This window comes from Canis lupus, chromosome 12 (assembly GCF_048164855.1).
Source record: "Canis lupus baileyi chromosome 12, mCanLup2.hap1, whole genome shotgun sequence".
Taxonomy (NCBI): domain Eukaryota; kingdom Metazoa; phylum Chordata; class Mammalia; order Carnivora; family Canidae; genus Canis; species Canis lupus.
The window spans coordinates 26120773-26145482 of NC_132849.1; the positions used below are offsets into that span (position 1 = coordinate 26120773).

At 43.1% G+C, this 24710-nt stretch overlaps 1 protein-coding gene and 1 long non-coding RNA gene across 6 annotated transcripts in view; one reads left to right on the top strand and one right to left on the bottom strand.

Annotated features, from left to right (window-relative positions):
* Window positions 1-24710, bottom strand: part of REEP1 (receptor accessory protein 1) — a 101320-nt gene that overhangs the window by 48384 nt on the left and 28226 nt on the right. For all 3 annotated transcript variants that reach the window (XR_012004351.1, XM_072770110.1, XM_072770109.1), the window contains exon 2: window positions 6587-6659. Coding sequence is in view for 2 of the 3 variants with exons in the window: in XM_072770110.1 (XP_072626211.1) it covers window positions 6587-6659 (73 nt within the window). In the remaining variant the exon portion in view is untranslated. The remainder of the gene's footprint in view (window positions 1-6586; window positions 6660-24710) is intronic.
* Window positions 449-9872, top strand: LOC140601330 (uncharacterized). Of its 3 annotated transcripts, XR_012004352.1 has the most exons (6): window positions 449-528; window positions 855-957; window positions 1644-1781; window positions 3700-4233; window positions 6416-6522; window positions 6616-9871. It is a non-coding gene; the product is annotated as an uncharacterized lncRNA (long non-coding RNA). The 3 variants fall into 3 exon arrangements; XR_012004354.1 differs by lacking the exon at window positions 3700-4233 and having other exon boundaries at window positions 6616-9872; XR_012004353.1 differs by lacking the exon at window positions 855-957 and having other exon boundaries at window positions 471-528; window positions 6616-9870.

The window sequence follows — 24710 nt, forward strand, 5'->3', positions numbered from 1 at the left end:
GTGGATAGTTGAAAGCATGATTGGGAAGTCCCTCTCAACTGGTCAGGGGCAGAATTCAGGAGTGAGGAGATAGAGAGAAGGTGAAATCCTAAACCACGGCAAAAGGGTCAGAAGCAGAGCCTGGAGACTTTTCATGAACCACAGAGACAGGATGAAATCCCATAGTTCATCATACTCTGCCTGGAGGGCTCCTGGCAGCCTGCAAAAAGCCTCCCCTGTGGTATGGGAAGGTAGCAGGCTTAGTCACTTCTGTAGCCTCACCTCCTATTTGGACCTTCTCTTATGCCAGCTCCACACACTCTCTTTCATATCTGAGCCCTGCTTCAGCCTCAGAGTATTACCTATGCCTTTGACTGGGAAAGAAAAAAATATGAGCCTGGTTTATAGATGACTCTGTGCCATCTGCTGCTATGAGCTCACAGTAGAGAGCTGTACAGTCAGGGGTAGCCCAGAGAAAGTAGCAAAAGTGACAGTCCCCTGCAGGCAGAACTTTGAACAGTACACTTAGGCTGGAAGAAATGTCTTGAGGTAATGTCTTTACACTGTCATCAGGTATATTAACTATACTTTCTTATTTTCTGTATTCTTGATGCTCTGGCATCTGTGGCTTCACTGGCTGGGGAGAGACTGCCCCTCCTAGGACTAACCAAGTCTTAGAGATATCAAAGGACTTGCCCTGGAGCACACCTTTCAAATGCAAACTGACCAGTCCAGAGCCCATACTCCAAACTACCTCTTTTCTAGAGCTCTCACAGGTTAAGCCAGTATTCCCCAGCCCTAATTACCCTAGAGCCTACTGAAATTATTCAAACGAGCCAATCCTAAATCTGCTCACACTCAGTACTTTCCTACAGACACTGCAATAAAGAGTGTTGCTCCTTCTGACTCCTGACAGACCCTGGTGTTCCCCCATGGGGCCCCCCATGGCATGCTGTGCCTCCTTCTTCTGGGAAAACTGTAAGAACTTCTTCCTTCTTAACAGTCATTTCTGTGTCTGCATGCCTTACCATCCCTGATTAAAACAAATCTTAGATACATTTTAAAACACCAGGTAAGGATTGGCTTGTAAGGATTACTTGGAAAGGACAAGACTAAGTGAGAGACTAGTGTTGAAGTGGTTCGGGAATGATGTAAATAGGCCCATAGAATTTAGATAATTGTGGCTCCTGCTCCTGCTCACCAAAAGGTCCCCATGGCAGAGGAAGCTTTTGGTAATCAAGTGGATGAGATGACCAGCCAGACATGTGGATGTCAGCTAGACACTTTCCTCAGAATGACAGTGTATGTTCAATGCACTCATGTACCAATGACCTTGTGGAAGTGACAGAGGGAGCAGATGGGCTTGGCAATGTGGGCTCCCCAAGGCTGACCTGGCCACAACCACCACTCAGAGACCAAGCTGCCAGCAGCAGCACAGCAGCTCTGTGATGGTACCATATCTCATGGCCCCAGTCAAATTTCTGGGAGCAGGCTCCTCGTACCAGGCCCCTTCACTCACAGAAAGGGCAGCAGAGTCTTTTCTGGAGTATGCATTTCTACTGCCATGTTTCTAGCAACTATAGAGTAAGCTGGGGACTCAGAGCCCTTTTCATTTTAATGCATGCTGTACAACACTCATTCTAACTAAGGACCCTCTTTTATAGCAAAAGAAATCCAAGACAATAAGCTGGCACTTTGGGGAGTCTCTGATCTTACCATGCCCCCCCCCACACACACTGCCTAAGGCAGCCAGCTTTAAAGAGTGCTGCAACAGCTTTAAGAGAGTTCAGAAAGAGAATCAGGTAAGACTCAGCATTCCGTCCAGTTGATGTGCTGCCCTGGAGGCTGCAGATTCTTCCATGAACCAGTAACCAACAAATGCTTCTACAGCTTAGCCAGAATCTAAAGGTTCAGGGACCAAGGAAATGAGAGTGGTGTTTCTTATGATTCAGCCATTTGCCAGCTTCTTGTAACTCAAATTGTAGTTCACAGCCTGGTATCATCAGAATCATCGGGGAGCTTTTTAGAGATGCAGGATCTAAGGACCTGCCCCAGACCTAACAGATCAGCATCTGCATTTTAATAAAATTCTCTGTTCATTCAATATGCACATTGAAGTTTGAGAATCACCGTTCTAACTCATTCACAATATTTATGCTTTTCACTCTCAAACCTCTGAATTCTGCTTTTTAATATTATGGTACCTGAGGGTTGGGTGCTTTCACCAGGCATACAAAATGATTCCAAAGAAGTGGAAGCAGAAACTACACTCTCACCTGGCTATTTCAGAACCATGATGCCTCTAGGAAATAGACAGTAGAGGGATTCACAAGCTTTGATGGAGTGGCTGATCCTGATTACCAGGAGGAACCAGTGTTCGCTGCTACATAATGTGACAGGTAGGAGGATGGATAGATGTTAAGGATCCTCCTCCGGAGGAATCTGAGTGTGATCACTTGTCTGAGCAAGTACCGCCTTGTTTGGAGGTAAGAATCAATGGATCATCATTACAACCTTATAGAGGCAAGATTACTTGCCTGAGTGTCTCCAAGAATGAAGGTTTAGGCCACACCCCTGAATAAGGAACCCCACTCACTAAAGCTCTACCTGAAGACAAAGAGAACAGCAATTAAATAGTAGAAGAGGGAAGTAATAGGAAAAATTGTGAAAGAGTTTGGAACGGGTGTTCTATAGAATGCTAGATGTTCTCCAGAGCATCCTTCTGAATTACCTTGATTCTATATGTATCTTGTTTTTCAATATCTTTGACCTCTTTTACAACTTTGTAAGTTATAGAAAACTGACTGCAATGCAAAAGATTTTGTCTATAGAGGTGCAAATAAATTTTGTCCAATGGAGGTACAATTGATTTCCCCATAATCCTCCAAAATCAGTTGAGTACCTATTAACACATTCATTTAATCATTCCTGATTCCTTATATATGTCTGTTCTCTGGAGTCTCCTTTGAGCTGTGTTTGTTTTTTTTTTTTTTTAACATCTTCCTGGTTCCCTTATTAATTAATGAGTTAAGTAAAAGTTTAAACATGGATCAACTTATTTTTGTACAAAAGTCATGATTTTATGGTTTAAAAAAATTAACTTATAACAAAAGACATGAACACCAGCTATGAATTCATGACTATTTGCATGACTAAGAACTATGGCTCCTATCCATATTTTCTCATTTTTGAGTTATGTATAAATTTAAATATTTTAACTAGTTTTATTTTTAATATATTCTCTTTCTCCCTCTAATATAGTATATGGGATATATCAGTGATGGTTCACTTGACAATTTAATTTTTAGAGTGCTGAATATTGAGGTCAGAGCCAGAGGAGGAGAGGATTTTTCCAGAGATACTGGATTGGTGCTGGACTCAGCTAAAAAATACTGAGTTTGCCAAGTACATAAATTATATAGAATTCTTGTTGGAAAGTTTTTTTAAAGCCAAAATATGGGCAAAGGAGTGAATGTGGTTGTTGAGCAGCCAAAGAAGTGACACTGATGGAGATACATCTATATCAATACCTATATTTATTTGTTTTTTGTTTTTTTGTTTTTTTTTTGTTTTTTTTTTTTTTATTTGTTTTTACAACCAACATCCAATGTCTTCTAATTTGGGGAAAGTCTCCCAACATGAGGATCATGGTAGGAGGTAAGGCCTGTTACATAGGCTTAGAAAAGTTAAATGCTCATACTTAGAATTTTGAATCTTCAGGGAATGTTCCAAAGGCACAGAGAGCTGGCAGCCACTGTCCCTGGTGGTGACATCAGCAGCAGCTTCCTAACCAGAGCCTTCCTGTGACGTGAGCTTGGCTGTCACCAAGAGGCTGTCATTTAAGTGAAATGTGACTATGGAAGAATGGTCAGAGATGCTACCTGCTGGCTCTGAAGATGGAGGAAGGGCATGAGCCAAGGAACGCAGGTGGCCTCTAGGAACTGGAAAAAACAAAGACATGGATTCTCCCCTAGAGTCTCCAAAAGGAATGTAGCTCTGCTTGATTTTAACCCAGTGAGACCCATTAGACTTCTGACCTCTAGAACTGGGAGATAGCATCTTTGTGTTGTTTTAGGGCACGAAGTTCATGGTAATTTGTTACAGTGGCAATAAAAAATGACTACAGTAGGCCACTGTAACATTCCAGAGAAAACATGATGAGAACTGCATTTAAGAGGGTGGCAGCACAGGAGGAGAGGCCTGGTTTGAAGGACCATTAGGGGGATAGAGACGAAGGATACAGTCACCAACCAGGTGTGTAGATAGGGTCGGGTGGTGAGGAAGCAGAACTTGAAACAATTCCAGGTTTCTCTCTTGGACAAATGGGTTTATTGGTCAAAACAGAGGAAAGAGGGGAGAGTCTAATGGTGAGTGTGAATGCATATGAAAGTGTGTGAGAGAGCATGTGTAAGTGATTGAGAGAGTGTGTGAGTGTGAGAGAGACCATGTGAGAGTGTGAGGGTATGAGAGTGAGAGAACAAGTGTGAGAGTGAGTGTGAGCATGTGGAAGTGTGAGAGGTATGTATGGGTGTGGGAGAACATATGTGAGTGAGAGCATGTGAAGTGTATGAGAGCACAAGACTGTGAGTGTGATAGTGAGTGAGAGAGCATGTTTGTATGAGAGTATACAAGAGTGAGTGAGAGAGCATGTGAGTGTAAGAAGTGTGTGTGGGTATGAGTGGGAGAACATGTGAGAGTATGTGTGTGTGAGTGAGTGTGTGGAAGTGTGAGAGATGTGTGGGTGTGTAAGTAGAACATGTATGAAGAATGTATGAGTGAGTGAGAGCATGTGAGAGTGTATGTGAGAGCACAAGAGAGCATGTGTGAGAGAGAGTGTGAGAGTGCATGTGAGTGTATGGGTGTGTGAGAGTGAGTTAACATGTGTGAGAGTGTGAGAAAGTGTTGGAGAGCATGTAAGTGTGTATGAGTGTGAGGGTGTGTGTGAGGGCATGTATGAGAGCACCTCTGAGAGCATGTATGAGAGAGTGCGTGCACATGAGCAAGTGCGGGAAAAGCAGGCAGATCTCTTCTAATACACTCAGCTCCTTTCTTTCAGTTCCATTTTTACGAAGAAACCTTCTAATCTTAACTCCCAAGCTTTCCCTACTGGGAAAAACCTCATGCTCACTAGCCAACACAAACAGCTGCACTGTTTGTCAGTTATATTTTTTACTCTAAATTAATGAATTGCCATTTTAGTCATAACCAGGCTCCTGTGAGTTTGGTCAGAGCAAAACAACTTACAGGGTCTGATCTCTCCCAGATGAGCTAGCAAAATTAAGTTTCTGCCCCTGCAAAACGGAGCATCAGACCCTGAACCACAGTGACACTAATTATGCCTCCTTACCTAGCACAGCTTCCCTGCACCCGTGGCTGGAAGGGGTCCGGAGACAGATCTTGGGAGAGCTATTTATAGTTAACACTCTGAGATTCTCTCAAATATACCAGCGACCCAGTCACCAGGGAACACACCCCTGTCTGGATCCTCTGCTTAGTAGCAGATACAAGCCCAGGCAAGCAGTTCAGGGAAACTGAGGAAACGGGGCCAGGCGGTGGTGGAAGGGAGGAGGGTTGGTTCTGCTTGCAGTTCACCTGGAAGTGGCTGATTTTCATCATGAAGACATCCTGGAAAATCTGAGTAGGAAAGTGACTTTCAAATCCACTTTATTTCTTTATCTGTGCCAAACTTCCAACGTGACATCTGAGTAAAAGATGTAGAGCAAAAACCCTTTGTTCCTCAGAACACTACAGGCCAGGATTGTTCATATCACCCATCAGATTAGAAAACCAAGGCTCTTGGAAGTTAAGCTTCTTGTCCAGCAGTGCATCAATCAAATGTCAGAGCCAGGATCTGACTTCAGACTCTTGATGCCCAAATTCACATTCTTTGTAACTTGATCTGGGTTTCTGTCCTATGTGGGATGGGGTGCCCTTTCCTCATCACCTACCCCATGTAGGTCTTTGTCAATCAGGGGTGGTCTCAGGATTCTCCTGCCTAGAGGTGCCCAGCACATCTAGGGCTGTGATGGTGCCACCCAGCAATAATACAATCCTCCAACGAGTAAGTACTCCGGATTCCCTTCCCACATGCTCAGCCCTCTGCTAGGTGCTGGGGAATCAGATGTAAGATGATGAACAACCCTGTTCTCAAAAAGCTTAGAAAGCAACAGGGTTTAAATTGTGGGGTACTCAAATCACACAACTTGAATGAGGATCATAGCCAGAGTCACAGAGGCAGGAGGACCTGAGCTCCTGCTTCTTAATGTGGACTATCTCCCAGTAATGCTGGTCTATAGTGTTTTCCAGACAAGGAAACTGAGGCTCAGAGAGGTAAAGTCACTTGACCAAGGCAGTGATATGTGGCAGCCTGGGTCACCTCTGATCCCTGATTCCATTTCCCCTTGCCATACCGCCATTCCATTCTCTGTTTCTATAGGGGTCTAGACTTGGGGAGGACTCCTGGACCACACCTGGCAAGCCTCATGAGAAGAAGAGTAAAGGAGGGGTTCCTTTGCCCTGCTACCAGTGCCTACACCAAAGAGGGTATCCTCCTTCTCCCACGACTTTACACCCAACTCCTCCACAACCATCAAAAAGTGCTACTTACATATTCTTTAATGTCCTTTGATTTCACAGCCTTGTAGGAATAATATGCAGGGTAAAGGGTGCCAAATATAAGCCTGGAGGAAAAAGAGAGAGAAAAGAGAAATGTGATTTTCATTCATCCTATTTGATGGAAAATGTCTGTCTTCAATGCCAAAAGCAGTTCTCCAAGCTACAGAAAATGCTGCTGTGCGGCTTGATCTAGTTTTATGAATGCCCTGAAGGCTTCTTCTGGTGGCTGGGATGTGCTTAGGAGCCTCCATCTCCTGTTACAGCTGCACACCCACCTTCCTTCAGTCTGTGATTTGGCAACATAAAAGAGCGCTTCGGGATCACAGAAGCCAAAACTGGGAGTAAAATGTGGGGGTGGGAAGTCAAGCTGAGCAGCCATGACCCCAGAAATTAAAGGTCAAACTCTCCTCTCCTGCTGCTAATCCCCAGTGATGCTCTACAAAGCCGCCTGAGGCTTCCTTCTCCAAAAAAACCTTATCACTTAAAGTTCCGAATTTCACTCCCTATCACACTCGATTCCAGCATCCTGCAGCCAGAATCAGCTCTTCAAATTGTAAATGCAATCTTCCCGAGACATATATCCCCACTCTGCCTTAACCCGCTTCTCAGTGCTCTTAAGAAGAAGAAAGAAATAATGACAGCAGCATGACTAGCTGGGTATCAGCTCTCACTGATCCAAACCCAGGGCTGCATGAGGTCATTAAATAATTTGACTCTCAGCCCCAGTCCCCGAGTTCTCCCAGCCTTCGTTCTCTCCACCTTGCACCCATCCCCTCTCAAAACCTTTGCCTCTGCTGTTCTCGCTTTCTGAAATCATTCTTTGCCCTTCTTTGCTGGTAAATGCCTGTTTAGCCACCAGATCCCAGCTCCATCATGACTTCTTCATGGAAGACTTCCCTAACCTCCCCAACTAGGTCAAATCTCCTACTACACAATGTACATATGATCAAATGCTCTTTTAACTATAATTTGTGATGCTTTGATTGACAACATCTCCCAACTGAACCATGAGGGTCTTCAGAGCACAGAATGCATCTGTTTTGATCAACAATGTGTTCTCTGCACCTACCAGATAGAAGGCTCTCAATGGATATTTTTAAGTGAATGAACTGACAGAATGTTAGAGCTGGAAGGGTTTAATCCTTTCATCTGACAGATGAGGTCACCTCCAAAGGTCAATTCAGGTGTAAGCTGACTGGGAATGGAGCCGCCTTGGTCCCAGGCCCCTCAGGAGCCAACATCTCCTGTAACAGCCCCACACACAGAGCTTCTAGGGTCCCTGAAGGAGACACCAGACTCAGGAAGCCCAAAACCATGGCTTCTTCATCAGGTTATTTAGAGGTTGCACAGAGAACTTCAGTCCAGATTCAATGTACCAAGCAGGGGTCAGTTTTACCATAAGCACTGTGGCCAGGTAACACCTTGACCTTCCATATTCACCAGGTTTTCAGGAAGAAATAGAAAGTGAATGGAACTGAGTCAGTTTCTGATGCTGAAAGAGAAAGGGTGTTGTAACCTTGACTCACACGGGTCTTACACTAAGCACTAAGAGCTCTAAAGGTATCACCTCAGTCCTCAGACTGCCCTGGTAAAAGGAACCACTTTTAATGGGGCAGTTAGTCACTTGCTTGTCTAAGGTTGAGGGGCCATAAGGAGTAAAGCAGGGGCTAGGACCCAGCCAGGTTGGCCTCCCCCAGGCCTGGCTTCTCACCACCACTGTCTACTTCTCTGGAGAGCAAGGCCATCCTCTGGGAAGGCTGGAATTGCACATGGGGAGCAAGAGAAGCCAGCAAAGGGGCCTAAGAGTAGCCTGAATGGAAGGGAAAACAGTAGGCCTGGGGGAGGGAGGAAAGGAATTTAAAGTAAGAGAAAGAAGGCAACAGTGTCAAAGGTGCTGGACAGGCTGAGGAGGATGCCTCCTGGAGGAGCCTGCTGGGTTCAGCCATGAGCCAGCTTGGTGAGGGCGGTCCCTGCCCCACCCCCAAGCATTCTCAGATATCAGGGAGTCCTACTTTCTCTCGGGAAGGGGGGGGGGGCATTCCTGACTTCTCACACCCCATGCCCAAGATTAGGTTTTTCTCACCATCCCATACCATCATGACTCCAGACATTCCTCTTTTTTAACCCATACCCACACCACCTGTCTCTCCTATAAGACTATATGTTTCCCAAAGCCAAGGATGGCATCTTTCTCATTCATAACCACTCCCCACTGGGCCTGGCACATGCTCAATAAATACAGAGTCACTGTGTGAAGTTTCAGAGAGTGGCGAAGCAAAAGCCAGAGCCATCCAGGGGACACTCATGACCTTGGGACTGAGGTCTCAGCATTCAGGGGGGACGCCAGACGGCACCAGGCTGATTCAGCAAAGCCTCGGGCACAGTGCCACGGGTTCCGGAGAAATAAACACACCGCTCCTTTGGCACAAATTCCCCGGGTTATTAGCCACGTCTGCCAGGATGCTTTCCAGCCCCTGCCCTGAGGCAGCGTGTAAGCCACAGAAAAAAGAGAGGTGGAAAACGCATCAGAACTCCATGACTGGTTGATTGATTTGCTCCTCTGTGAACTCCAGCAAGTAGAGCAGCAATACCAATACCATCTGAGTGGTCACAGAACTGGATAAGCCTCAAGAGCACCCAGACAAGAGAAGGCATACTCCATCTGCTGGACTCCAGTGTAAAGTGGCTGTCAGTGTCCCCCTGCATGCCACCCTGCCCCATATTTGACAGCACAGGGACAGCAAGACGATTTGCTTTTCGGTCTCCCAAGGCTCACTAATGGCTCCAGGCAAGGGAGCAAACTTAGCACTTCGTTGCTCAGGGAAAGGAGAATGGGATTAAAATGGCAAGTCCTTCCCACTCTGTTCTGTAGAAAAGAAATAACAAATGAAGCACATCCAAGCTGAAGGATTTGGGTACTCATGTTGATTCAGACCAAGTCCCTTCTCCGGCGGCTCCACCCGCCTTCCTTTCCAGCCTGATGGCCCACCCCTGACTGAGCCTCCGGATCTCACAGCCAGCAGCTGTCCCCTATAAGCCATGCTCACTTGCTCACAATCTGTGACTTCCTGCCCACATTTTAGTGCGTGATCTTTCCACAACGCCACAGCTCTTTTTCCTGATAAAGTCCCACTAATCCTTTAAGACCATCTCAAAAAAGCCACTTCTGTGAATCTTTGATCACTTGTCCCTCAGAATTTTCTTGGCACTCTATTTACAGCCTTTATGAAGTAGTTTTAATAATAAATCATTAACAATAATGATAGTAGTATCACTGAGTGCTCACTAATGCCAGGCACTGCTGCACAGGCTGCACGCGTTCTCTCACTTAATCCTCTCCACATCCATTTGGGATAAGAATTCTCACTACTCCATTTTACAGACTAGGACACCGAGGCCAAAGGAGACAGAATGGCCAGGAGCAGAGTGGGATGTGAACCTGGGCCACTTGACGACAGAGCCTGCCTTCTCTCTCCTCCCAGGGTGGCCTGTGTCGGCTGAGTCGTCTCCCTGCCCAGACCATGCAGTTCTGGTCGGATTAGTAGGGTCCCGTGCTCGCTTCGGCAGCACATATACTAAAATTGGATGAGTGGGGTCCCCAGTGCCTGGCACAGCCTGTGCTCAGGTGGGTGACTGAGAAATGTCTGTTGGAGTGTATGAAGATCAAAGAATTGCAATCTCTCTCCAAGGAGCTTAACCCACTTGATAGATTCACATAACTTTCCCCACAAGGTCAGGAGGAAAACAGTAAAATACTTAGGAGGATCTAAAGTGCTTAATTGCTCAAGGCTGGCCTCAGCAGAGGGAAGGTGGAAGGAGTGAGTGCCTCCCTCTGAAGAGGACACCAGGCTCTGGCTAACACTCCTCCCAGTTATTACTAGACAGAACCTCACACTGTACTCTACAGCCTCAGAGCCCTGCACCCCCCACCCCCCACTTCTCGCCACTGTCATTTACAGCTACCCTGAAGCTCCCTCCCCTAACTTAATGGCTCCATTTATCTGCCTGACACATTTCTCCTTTCTTTGCCTTTCATTCTTTCTCTTGCTCCAAATTAGGGGCCTTCATCCAGGGGTTGCCTCCACTACCCCTTTCACAGCTGTAGTATCTACAAGGGACCATGAGTCTCATATTCTATGGCAATGTTTCCCAACCAGAGTGATTTCATTTCCCCAGACATCTGGGTGATGTCTGGAAATATTTTGGTTGCCACGCTGAGAGAGTGTCACCGGCATGTGGTGGGTGGAGGCCAGGGATGCAGCTAAACATCCTACAATGCACAGGACACCCCTCCCCCCACACACACATTGCAACAAAGAATTATCTAGCCCCAAAAGTCAAAAGTGCTAGAGTGGAAAAACCCTGGTCTAGTGTGCTGTTTCCCAGTCCTTGTCCATGGATTTCTCACTCAGTCATCAAGGACAATCTGCCCCCAAGAGTTTCTTTTTTTTTAAAATGCCCAGCATCTGAGGTTCAGATAGGAGACAATTCAGAATGGCAAAGACCACATACCTATCCCATTGGTCAGTGCTCAGGGGAAAATACAACTCTGAAGCTACTTATCAACTTCCTGGAGCTCTGGCCAAGAGAAGAGAGATATTGCTCACATGAATAAATCATAACTGTGATGCCAGTGACAGTCACCAAGGAGGGCTTGCCATTCTCGGAGCCCACAGGGGAGCAACCACTGGCCGGCAGCTCAAGTACAAGCTATGACACAGGCAGTTGCTAACTTTGGCCCAGATGTCTGCAAACAATGAAACACAGTATTTTCCACAATCTTCTCAGGCATCCTAGTATTAGACTGACATTTTCCAATCCCAAATTATGATGAAATTTTTTTTAAGATTTATTTATTTATTTATTTTAGACAGAGAGAGACAGAGTATGAGCGGGAGAAGCAGAGGGAGAGGCAGAGAGAATCCGAAGCCGACTCCATACTCAGCATGGAGTCCAACGTGGGGCTCTATCTCATGACCCTGAGATCACAACCCGGGCCAAAACCATGAGTCAGATGCTCAACTGACTGTACCACCCAGATGCCCCCCACAAATTGTGTTGAAAATTTTAGAAATCAAAAAAAAAAAAAAAAAAAAAGAAAAGAAAATTTTAGAAATCAATGTCAGAAACATTTTTTCTAAAATTAATTTTTAATGTAAGAAAAATAACAGGTCCACTGTACAATTGTTTGTATTATGATAAAACAAATTAAATTTAAGGAATGGTACACCACACAGGGCTCCTGGAATGCTGAATCTCTTGACCTGGCCAGCAGTTATGCAGAGTTTTGCTGTGTACTTACAAATGTATATTAAACACATACACATGTGTTCTGTGCACTTTTCTATATGTGAATGTTACATTTTATAATTTTTAAAAGTGGTGTTCCGGGATCCCTGGGTGGTGCAGCGGTCTGGCGCCTGCCTTTGGCCCAGGGCACAATCCTGGAGACCCGGGATCGAATCCCACATCGGGCTCCTGGTGCATGGAGCCTGCTTCTCCCTCTGCCTATGTCTCTGCCTCTCTCTCTCTCTCTCTCTCTCTGTGTGTGTGACTATCATAAATAAATAAAAATAATAAAATAAGATAAAATAAAATAAAATAAAATAAAATAAAATTCTAAAAAAATGTGGTGTCCCATATCCAAAAAAAATGAATTTGCACAAAGTCTTCGAAGTTATGAAGATACACTCTTTCCTTTGAGTATTAAAAGGCTATTAAATTTTACACTGATTACACTTTATGTTTTCTGTTCTTAAGAAAAAAAAAATTTCTAATTGCTGTTCCCTGAGGGTTTTTTCAAAAGCTTATGGATCAATTTTTATTACTCTCTATGAGAATTTATCCCCAAGACCATTTTTGCTGTCTACTCTAATAAAAGGATGCTCCTTGATTTTTGAGCTCTTATTGTCATTCAAATAAATATAATTTTTAATATGAAAAAACTTTAAGACATGACATATATGTGAAGTCTCCTATATATTCTTTCCTGATACATTCCACTCCCTCCTTCCCCAAAATAACCATTATCCTGAATTTGGTGTTTATCATTCCTACCATGTTTTTATTAACTACATAAGCCATGCATAAATGAAAAAAATTATACCTGCTTAAAATTTATATAAATGGAATCACACTCCATGTAGTCCACTGAAATATGTAAATTCAACTTTGTGTGTTTGAAATTTGATCCATGTTGATAGAAGTCTTTCTAGATCATTTTAAACCACTATGTGGTATTTCACCAAGTGAATATATCACAATTTGTTCATCCATATATAAAGATGTACCTATTCGTGGATATTTAGGTACTTTCCAATTTTTTACTATTTCAAACAGGGCTGTAATGAACATTCTAACACATGTCTCCTGTGCACATGTGAGATTTTCTCTAGGGTAGAGACATAGCGTGAATCATGGGGTCAGCACTGTCCACTATACAGTGCAAATCCACTAGCGATAGAGATTCTTCCAGTTTTGACTACTTTTTGTAGCATAGGAGATTTCCAATGCTCCCCCATTCTTGCCAAACTGATATAGATTCAAAATTTTTGCCAGTCTGATACATGAGAAATGGTTATCTCATGCCTGGCTTAATTTGTATTTCCTTAATTACAAGTGAGATAGAGCAGCATTTTATGCCTACTGGCCCTTTGGCCTGTTGAACTGGCCTATTTCTATTCCCCATTAGCTCATCATTTTCTTACTGATTTTTAGGACTTCTTTGTGACTTCTGGGTATATATCCTCCCTTGGACATGGGCATTGCAAACATCGTCTTCCAACAAAAAACTCCTTTAACTTGGTTTGTGGCACCCTCTTTGTAGAAGTTTTAAATTTCATGTGGACAAATATATCAATCTTTTATTTTATAGCCTGATTTTATATCTTATTAAGGAAATCCTGGTCACATTTTTTCCCCCACAAATGTGTTTAACTTTTGCTTTTTCATTGTTAGGTTTTAATTTACCTTTATGTATTTATAAATATTTATGGATTTATCTTTATGTATGCTGTGAGTTCAGGATTCAATTTATTCTATTCTGTATGGATATCAATTGTCCTAGTGACATTTACTGAATCCTTTCCCACTGGGTTTGTTCTACCCATCACATGTGAAGTTTTCCAACATGTTCAGGTGTTATTTTGGCTCTCCATTCTGTTCTGTTAGCCTACCATCTAACTATGCACCTATACCACAGCATCTTAATTCTCAGAGCTTGATAATAAATTCTGATATTCTTAAAAACTGTCTGGCCTATCCTGAGCTTTTTTTCTATATGAATTTCATGACAGCTTGCAAATTCCATGAAAAACTTTACTCAGATTTTGGTTGGAATTGCACTGAATTTACAGATTTGCTCAGGAAAAAAAGCACCATGTCTATGTTATCAGGGTTTCCTCTTATAAACATCATCTTTTCCATCTACTCATGTCATCTTTAATGTCTTTTCATGATATGTTGTAAATTTTTCCATAAAGATCTTGGACGTGTTTTATTTATTCCTAAGTCCTTCAGGGATTTTGGATGCTATTGTGAATTTCTGAATTAGATTTTCTATTGGTTACTAATGGCATGCAGGAATGTTATTGATTTTACATGTTGATCTCAGAACCACTAATCTTGCTGCAATCAAAAGCACTTGGAATCTCAAATGCATTACACTACGTGAAGGCAGCCAAACTCAGGAATCAACATGTTATATGATTCCATTTATATGCTATTTTGAAAAAGGAAAATGTATAGAGACAAAAAAGCAGATCAGTGGTTGTTGGGGCTAAGAGTGGGAGGGGTTGACTACAAAGGAGAGTGAAGGAATGAGGGAAATGATGGAACCATCCTACATCTCAATTGTGGTGGTGGTTGCAAATTATATGCATTTATTGAAACTTCAGAATTCAAACTTATGATTAAAAGAAAAATCACACTAAAGAGTGACTTTTACTAATTATATCTCAATAAACATGGCCTCTAAAAAAAAGCATTTGGAGGAATTCACACTCATATAAGTGTGAGTGTATTGGTGTGTCTCTAAAAATGGATAAAGTCAACCTGGGCATTAGCCTCCAAGCTCTGAGACAATTTCCTAATAGCCAAGGGTCCAAATGGAATGAAACAAAGACTTGAAAAAACCATAATACTGTTAGCACTGTAGCCCTGAAAGATGTACCATGGGCCTGGGTTCTAAATACAACTGAGCAAGCCTGATCTTTAGCATGCTGCTGCAAGAACATCCTCACTCACAGTGATTACCCAGAAGCCTCCTTGGGCAGAGTTGCTCAGGCTGGGCACACAGCTCAAGGTTCCCATAGCACAACAAACCACCTGGGCTTTGGTTACCATGGGTCCCAACCCTCGGGCCTCAGTTTCTGCTTACCCACTGTGACCTTCTAAGAGGATAGAAGAGAAAATATGAAAACAGCAGAATTGGCCCATTATACATTTTGGCTTTTTGGCAGTTATAGTATTAAGATGTATAAGCTACTATTTACTTATTGAATGTTCATTATGTGCCAAGAACTGTGCAAGCTTCATTATAGGTATTATCACTTTTAATCTTTGTATAACCCTACAAGCCAAGTAATATTCTCCTTATATTGTAGATGAGGAAACTGAGGTTTAGTGAAATTGAATAACTAAGTTTAACATTAGTCAAGGGAGAAGGCCAGACTCAAAATCAGGTCTATCTGATTCCACTGCTCATGATTTGCTGCTTTATTGACTTGACCACAATACACAGCTCAAAGCCTACAGTGATCCCTGAATGAATGAATGAATGAATGAATGAATAAATAAGTAGATGGACAGATGAGGGCCAGAGAGAGAGAGAGAATGTTTCTTGCTTTCTGGCCCCATATTATATATTTATTGACACAGGTGACAATATAACTGCAGGGTTCCAAGGGCATAAACTGTTCATACAAATGAGGTTCTCTCAACCCAAGCTGATCTAGGCAGAACAGAAGCAAGCCACATCTTTCTCACCTTGGCATGTGATTCTGCTGACCTCTCTCTGAACTTTTCTTTCTTTCCCATGGTGCTCCATACCTTTACTTGTGTCCAGATTAGGAATAACTGACACACACAAAACTCCTCCTGGGGTGACAGCCCTCACAAACATCTCATTTGCTTAATTGCTCATTTGATGCACACCACGATTCTCTGGGATAACCAGGGTTACTTTCCCAGTGAACATGAAGACAACAAAACAATGACACTGAGGGTTAAAGTGCTTCAGGGTCTGCAGAAGGCCCTCCCCATCCAAAAAGATTCAAACCCAGGCTTCCTGCCTCCAAGTCCACAATCATTTCCCATCCCATACTGCCTCTCTTAGCACAGAGAGGGGGTTTTATTGCTTATTTAGAGCTGTTTGTAATCAGCATGATAAAAACCCCAATTTAAATTGGATTACAGAAATACTCCCAAAACCAATTTAGAAAAGCACAAAACGGAACAAACACTGCAGATTTTCAAATCATGCTGTTAAGCTTTAACTTTGCAATCCAACCCACTCAAATCCTGCTTGAGTATCAGTCAGAATATTTTTTTTAAGTCCAACTTGTAGAGATTTCCATTCTTAAAAAATCTAGAGGCTGAGCTTTGGCATCAGACCTAAGATTGAATCCAGCTCCATCACTGACATGGATGCATTTCTTTTTTCTTTCTTTTTTTAAAAAATATTTATTTATTTATTTATTTATTTATTTATGAATGAAAGAGAGAGGGAGGGAGAAAGGAGGGAGAGAGGGAAAGAAGCAGAGGCAGAGGGAGAAGCAGGGAGCCTGATGCAGGACTTGATCCCAGAACTCTGGGATCATGACCTGAGTCAAAGGCAGATGCTTAACCGCTTAGCCATCCAGGTGCCCCTGTGGATGTGTTTCTTAACAACTCTGAGTCAGTTAATCCTTGAGTGTACAGATCAAAATAGCTACTTTCAACAGCCACTATACAGATGAAATGAGACTGTAGGTAAAGATTTAACATGCCAGAAACACCACAGATGAATGACAAATATTAATTCCCTTCCTTTCTATAGAAATAGTAACTTCAAATGTCAATTCTTAACCAAAATATTTTTCATTCAATATTAAATATTTGTTGAGCACCTAGTACATGCCCTGAGTCCTCTGGTAGGGAAGGCAGCCAGCACACAGGTAATTATACAAAAAACTGATTGATAATAATCATTGGGTTGAGTGTTGCTGAGAGTGTTCTGAAGGAGAGAACAGATTTCTTTACAATGACCACTCTATGGTCACTCATCTCCCAGCTTATGCCTCTTCCCCACCCTGGGGCTGAGAGCCAGAGACCTGACTCAGCTGGAGGGTCCCCTGGGAAAGGGTTATGGTTTTCTCCTCCCAGTGACCTTCCTATGAAGCCCCTTACAAGGAATATATTTGATGAGAGGAGAGGGCTGACAGGGTCCAGGAATTAGTGGGAGGGGCTCTTTGAGCTGGACTTGTGGGGCTGGTACCTGTGTGGAGTTTCTATATGCTCAACTCATGCTCTTCTTGGCTCCTGCACAGCAGGTGCTGGTATCATCCTGCCTAATCACTTGGAGGTCTGTACAATATGCATGTGCCTGTCTGGGGAAGTATATTATAGGGCTCTAAGGAAGGAAAGGGTAACAAGCCCTTAGTGAGGCCCACCAGGTGCTGTACCAGGCACTGATCCCCATAGCAATCAGGTGAAGCTGCGACTATTATTCCCTTTATATGCAGAAGGGACCGGGAATAAGGAGGTTTCATTCATTCATTCATTCATTCATTCAACAGATGTTTATTCAGTATATTCTGTGTCATATTCTGAGTCCAACACAAGGTCCCAGAACTGCTAAATGGGAGAACTGGATTCAAAGTCCACCTAGCTTCAAAGTCCTTGCTCTTTCCCATCCAATAGAATACCTCAAGAAGGTCAGAGATTTTAGCCTCAGGATGATCACAAAATGACTGGGGTGCCAGGTATATCAGAACAAGATAGATAGTAGGGCAAAGCTGTGTACACTAAGTATCAAAGGAAAAGCCTATGATGATGGGCCTATGCCTCCTCCATTAGACTAAGAGCTCTCTAAGGGCAAGGACTGGGCCTTCCCTGTTTAGGCATCTTTGGTGGTGGGCACAAAAACACAGGTGACATTCAAATGCACTAGCCTAAGTGAAAGAAGCCAGACTCACAAGGCTACATGCTACATGACTCCATTTATACGTCACTCTGAAAAAAGATAAAACAGATAGAAAACATGTGAGTTGCCAGAGGCTGCAGAAGGAGGGGAAGATGACTACAAAAGGGCATGGGTAATATTTTGGAGGTGATATAATTGTTCCAAATTTATGTTGTGGCAGTGGCTACACAACTATATGCACTTGTCAAAGCTCATAGAACCATACAATAAAAATGGTGAATTTTACTGTATGCAAATTATACTCTAATTTTTAAAAGTTTATTTATTTAAGCAATCTCTAAACCCAATGTGAGGCTCCAACTCATGACCTCGAGATCAAGAGCTGTGTGCTCTACTGATTGAGCCACCCAGGTGTCCCCTCTAATTTTTAAAATAGGAGAAAAAGAGAAAGGGAAAAAAAATGAATGAATACAAACAGAAGTAGACTTAAAGTGAAGCTGATGAAGTTAAAGCTTCAGAATTCCTCAACAGCATGGGCTCTGGGTGGGGCCCTAGCAATGTGTTCATCAAATTTTTTATTACCTTTTCTAAAAAAGCTCCTGCCCTCCAATGTAAAAGCTTCAGGCCCCAATAAAACTAGATCCACCCCTGAAACAAGTGCAAGAAAAGGTCAAGAGAGGAAGAATGGCAGGCTCCCAAGGCACTGGTCTCCAGTGGAACCCTAGAGAAAGGAAAGACATGGTTCTAGCAGAGGTAGACATCCCATAGACAGGAACCAGCAAGAACCAAAGTGCACAGGCTTTCCAGGGTTTCCAGAGATCACACAAGCACCTGGAGTTTGGAGGTCCTACATCATATGTTCACTACCCCAAACCCATGTATCATCACATCAAGCCGTTCTAGGCAAGTAGGAAAGTTGCGGCTCATTGTGATGTGAAAATTCTAGATACTGGTAAGCTGGTGTAACAAGCATTCTTCTGGCTCCCTGAATAGTAATGACCCCCTTGTAGTGAGGTTCTCACCTTAACATACCTGAAGATGAAAATGGTTAATGCTCACTTTTCTATCTTCCCCTGCAGCAGGGATGTGGGCCTGTGGCAGACACACCTGCTCAGGTATGAACCAGATCCTTCCAACTCTCTCACTCAGCTATACAGAAGCTGCATTCCTCAAGCTTACAATCCCATGATACCAAGTAAACAGACTGTTGAAAGAGGCTGGTCCTGTATGTCAAGTTACTATGTTTTTGATGGTTAAAATAAGTCAACAGAGTAGAATGTAGCTAAGATTTAAAAATGGTCCTGTCTCTAAGAGTTATTTGCACACCCATGTTCATAGCATTATTTACAACAGCCAAGAAATGCAAAGAAAACAAAATGTGATTTCATGTGTGATATAAATAAATATAACTATATATATGATGGAATATTATTCAGCCTTAAAAATAAAGGAAATCGTGACACATACTACAAGATGGATGAATTCTGAGGACATTATACTAAGTAAAATAAGCCAACCATTAAAAAGACAAATATTCTAGATTTCATTTATATGAGTAGACTATCTCTGATAAATCTACTATTACATATTTACATAGTAGAAATTCATAGAAACAGAAAGTAAAATGGTAGTTGCCAGGAGTTGGTGGGGGGAAAAGAAATAGGGAGTTGTTTAACAGGTATAGAGTATCAATTTTTAATTTTATAAGATGAAAAAATTCTGAAGATTGGTTGTACCATAATGCAAATATACCTAACACCGCTGAACAATACACTTAAAAGTGGTTAAGATGATAAATTTTGTTATTTTTTTTACCACAATTAAAATAAAATAAATGTAAAATGTTTATGAACCAAAAACATTTTGACATGAATATTTGTTAAAATGATACATATTTGAAAATTTAAAATAAGAGAATTTACTTTGTATAAATCATTAGTTCATTTAATCTGCAAATGGTTCATCCTAACAAATTCTAACAAATTCTAACAAATTTAGAAAAAAATATATAATCTTTCAGGTTACACCTGTTCTATTTCATGGTACAATGCTATTTATTTAATTTACTGAAATTGCCAAACAAAAGAAAATTCACCAATTCTAGAAGGAACTGCCATTTCAATTCATTACAGAGGATATCATGACATAAAATGAGTAAAAATTAACAAGCAATGCAAATATCTTTTTAAAATGGTCTGGTTGTAGAGAAAGAAAGAAAATGCTGTATCTTATGTTCTTATCCAGAAGTTACACCACTAAACATGCTCCTCCTGTCGATATTTTAAATATTTATTTTTTAATACCTTAATTAGTTCCAGAAAGGATCTGAGGAGGCTCAGGTATAAATAATCGTGTGGCTCATGAGAAACTACAATTCCAGGCCCCTGGGCTGGTCTCCAGAAAGGTTGGGGGCAGCTAATAGAGTCACTGCTGTCACCCCACCCAAAGGGAAGGGAGGAGCTAGAGGAAGTCATTGTCTACACCTGACTCCTTTGCTCATGGAAGAACAAAAATGGACTGAAACAGGGATGTTTGGCTCATGCCCAGAATGCCTTCCCTGATTAGACCTCAACAGTCCAAGAAAAGAAAGCAAGGTGGAAAACAGCCAGGTTTCCTTTGGGGAGAGAAATTTAAGTTTTAAGGGGAGAATCTCCAACAAGTGTCTTAATTATGAAGGAGTTATGTTAATTATGAGGGACAGGTAGGGAACAGACACAACTGATGGCTGCTAAAGAAAGGTCCCACCTGGGCGTTCTCCTGGAGCACCTCCAGAGCTGGCCAGCCTGCACCCCACACAGGGAACACCTGCTCTGCAGACGATGTAAGCAAGTCTACTGCTTCCCTGGGAGATCGCCAGCGACTGTGGACCTCACTGTGTGCACTGTGGCTACACAGTTCGAGGGGCTCTGGCCACCACTAAGCGCAAACCAGCCCTGAGAGAGGAAGGTCCCTGTCTGGGTAATAACTGTTTTTGATACTTCTAAAGATAATCCTTGGTACAGCTCTAAAAGGTGGAGGGACACCTGGGTGGCTCAGCGGTTGAGCATCTGCCTTTGGCTCAGGACATGATCCTGGAGTCCCGGGGTCGAGTCCCACATTGGGCTCCCTGCATGGAGCATGCTTCTCTCTCTCTGCTTCTTTCTCTGCCTCTCTCTCTGTGTCTCTCATGAATAAATAAATAAAATCTTAAAAAAAAATAAGTTGAAATATAAGAAACTTTGCTTTGTTTAGAAAATAAAGATATTCCTCCTAACCAAAGAATGAGAACTACTGTCGTTTTGTTGTTTTGTTTATAAGTAAGATTCATGCCCAAGGTGGGGCCTGAACCCACAACACTGAGATCAAGAGTCGCCTGATCCACCGACGGAGCCAGCCAGGTGCCCTGAGAACTACTATTCAATGACAGTGCCATTTGTCTCTGCAGATTTGAAAAGAATGGATAAAACTAGGTCACTGAGAAGGAGAGAAAGATTCCCAGATAGAAAGAATTGGCTTTGAGGCTGGAAATACAAGAAATCTTGTTTGCTTCAGAATGAAAAAAATTTGCGCTCTTTCCATTTGTGAGCCCCCAGTCATAGGATGGGCATACGGGAGCTTCTAGTGTCGGAAATCTTGTTATCCAGGAAACCAACACTGAGCAGGAAGGCTTCACAGTTAGAAGAAAAAAGTTAACCTCACAGAGTAACCAGGGCCCTACTGAATGCTGGCAGTGTGCTGGGCATTGGTTTAGGCACTGTACAAAAACTCATGAAGCAGGCATGCTGACAATCCCCACAGACTGGAAATAAGGATCAAAGAAGTTAAATCATAATTGGGCTGAGGTCACACAGTGAGGCTGTGATAGGGCTGGACAGTGAGTGTGCGATTTCAAAGCTTGGGTGCTGAAGCCACTGATGTCCCCACTTTTTTGATGGCACAAAATCAACGAAATATTTAGTTCACATATTACTTGTATCACATGATTTGTGAGCTTTGCTGAGGAAATCTTTTTAAGTTATCATGAGGACTAAAATAACATTTTAAAATGAGATCGTCCAGGGGCACTTGGGTGACTCAGTGGTTGAGCGTCTGCCTTTGGCTCAGGTCATGGTCCTGGGGTCCTGGGATCGAGTCCCACACTGGGCTCCCCTCAGGGAGCCTGCTTCTCCCTCTCTATGTCTCTGCCTCTGTGTCTCAAATGAATGAATGAATTTAATTAAATTAAATGAGATCATCCAATGCAGAGGCCCATGTACCAAGGCTCGTGCCAACTGTAACATGACTTGGTTTTTGCTGCAAACAAACAACAGTGAGGGGCTGTGTCGGGGACAGCCACATCTCCCTCAGGATGTCCCATAGGGGTATACGCCGGAGCCTGTTGGACATGCAGCTCTAGTACCTACTCCAGGCTGTGCATTGTGCTACAAACCACTCACTTGTTCTTCCATACTAATAATACCCAGTGACTTTCCCTGACCACAGAGCTGGTCAGCACCTATGAAGGTGCTGACCAGGAGATGTGGCCTGGCTGTAAATCTGCCTGCACCCTAACCTGCCCACAAAGATGTGAGTTATTTAACTAATCCCTATATTTAACTATGAGATCCAGAAATGCCCAGTTTTGGAAGACCAAGGATAGACACTGCCCACAAGGCAGATTCTCCCTAGGGGTTGGTGTGGGGAAAAGAACACTGACATTTCAACACAGATATTTTTAGAGGTTGTATATCCTTAGCGTATCCTACTCCTCAATTCATTGCTTGGTTCTTGGTGTGTGACATCAGGGAAGCCTCTTCCCAAAAGGTTCTGGGGGATCTCAGAGGACACCAGTCTGGGTCCCTCCCAGAATAAAGAGAGAAAACAATTTGCAAGTCCACCCCATTTCCTTTCCCAAGGGAGAACCAAGAAGGCTTTACTGTAAATGGTACAGATGGCCAGAACTTCAGCACTTACAGGCTATTACCTCAGACCCCCACCCCAACTGGACTGTAAAGAAATGCCTGGACAGAGGTGTCCCTGGAGGTACCCTTAAGGGGTATAACTAAGTAACTGGCAGTCTCTGGCCCTTCAGCATAGAATAGTTCCCCAGCTTCTTTGCTGCACAGTGGGTAGAGGAGACGATTGTTTCTTAGGGTGGGTTAGTTGGCTAGTTGGTTAGTTTGGGGAGGTTTGGAACTCAAAGAATAGGAGGGGTTTGGAGCATACACCCATATCCAGTAGGCCTCAGGATGACAGTTGGGTCCCTGTGCACTGAAAGGGGAAGTGGCATAGGATAAGGGCTCCCAACTAGGAGTCAGGAACCCTGGTTCTAATTTCAGCTCTAATCCTAAATGGCAGAGTAATCTGGAGCCATCACAATTCCCTACCCCTGTCTCCCAGACCTCAGGCTCCTCATTCTTTCATTCAGAAAACACTGACCTACTGCCCTGGTACACATCATACTGACCTAGTACAATAGGTGTCCAGCACTGTTCTATTGCTGGCAAGCCAGCAGTGAACAGATGGGGAGAGCATGCTGTTGAGTTCTGGGGCGCCCCCTCCCCCAGATCAGGCATTCTTTCATCCCATGACTGCAGTCTGACCCAGGTCCAAGTCCTGGCCTCTGCTTGGCTGGTTGAGCCTGAACAGTCTCCTGCACCCCAACTCTGAATCCTGAGATAGTGTGAGGAGGTTAGCAAACACTCAAATCATGCTGATAAGCTAAAAACCAAAGCAGCTACAAGGCCACCAGGACAGACCTGGACAGTCACCTCTCACTGTGGTATATTCCTGGAAATTGCAGTAAGAAGTAGTGTAGTCCAAGGGGGATTTTTTTTAATCCCTTTGTCACCAGCAGATGGGAATCAATGGTCATCAAGGCAGAGTGCTGACAGAGCTCTGCTTCAGATGGGAGGAAAACAAAAAATGGATGGAATGGGGTGGAAAACAGGAAAATAGAGGTGTGTTTTAGTGTCTAAAACTAAATATGCAGATGAGCAAGCAATGAAACAAAGAAACAAGGTGGGGGTGACAAGAACTGACTCCATCCTTGACGGATCAATTCCATCACATGGCTCCCTGCTGCCCTCAGGAAAACCTCCAACTGCTTACCTTGGAACTGAGGGCCACAGCCAAGCCACCAGCTTCACTATCCTCCGCTAATTTCTGTGCACACCTCGTGAGCTCCTGCCACAGAGCTCTGCCATCATCTTTGCCTGGAATGCTCTTCCCCTGTCTCTGTCTGCCAAAATCCTATACGTGTTTCTGACACATTGGATCGGAAGCCTTAGCACTACTGACCTTTGGGGCCAGGTAACTCTTTGTGGTGGGGAGTTGTCCTGAGCACTGTGGGATGTACAACAGTATCCCTAGGCTCTGAATGCCAGTAGCTCTAGATACCAGTAACATTCCCTCCATCCCAGATGTGACCATCAAAAATGTCACCAGATCCTGCCAAATGTCCCGCAGTCTCAGCCTCTGGTTGAGAACCACTGCTCTACACCCAGATCCAGTGCTATTCTTTTCAAGAAACCCTCCTCTGAGCTTTTTAGAAGGAGAGTTCTATCACTTCACATTGTTATCTTCTACTAGCATTTAACCTGGTCTCCTGTCAGCTGGATTTGTATGTGCTTTTATTAGCCCTTCCCCATCAAACTATAAATATCTTAAGGGCAAGGAGCACGTTTTGTTCACCTTACACAAGCAACGATGTCATTTAGAGTAGATAATACATACTGGTCTAAGGAAATTCAACCACTGGGTTTAACTCACTTACCGTTAACATAAACATAACTTGCTTGTGCTACTTGTTTATGTCTACTGTAGAAAAAAAATTAACTACAGAAAAGAATAAAATCAAAACCAAAATCACCCACAATCCTACCACTAGCAGTCACAGCAGCCAAAATACTGCTTTACTGGGTAAGTCTCTCCAATACCTGTATACAGATAAAATACTTGTGTGTGTCCCTCCAATCTTCTGTGCACAGAGTGTACAAGGGAAGTAAGTACCTGAAGTAGAGATGACAGCTCAGAG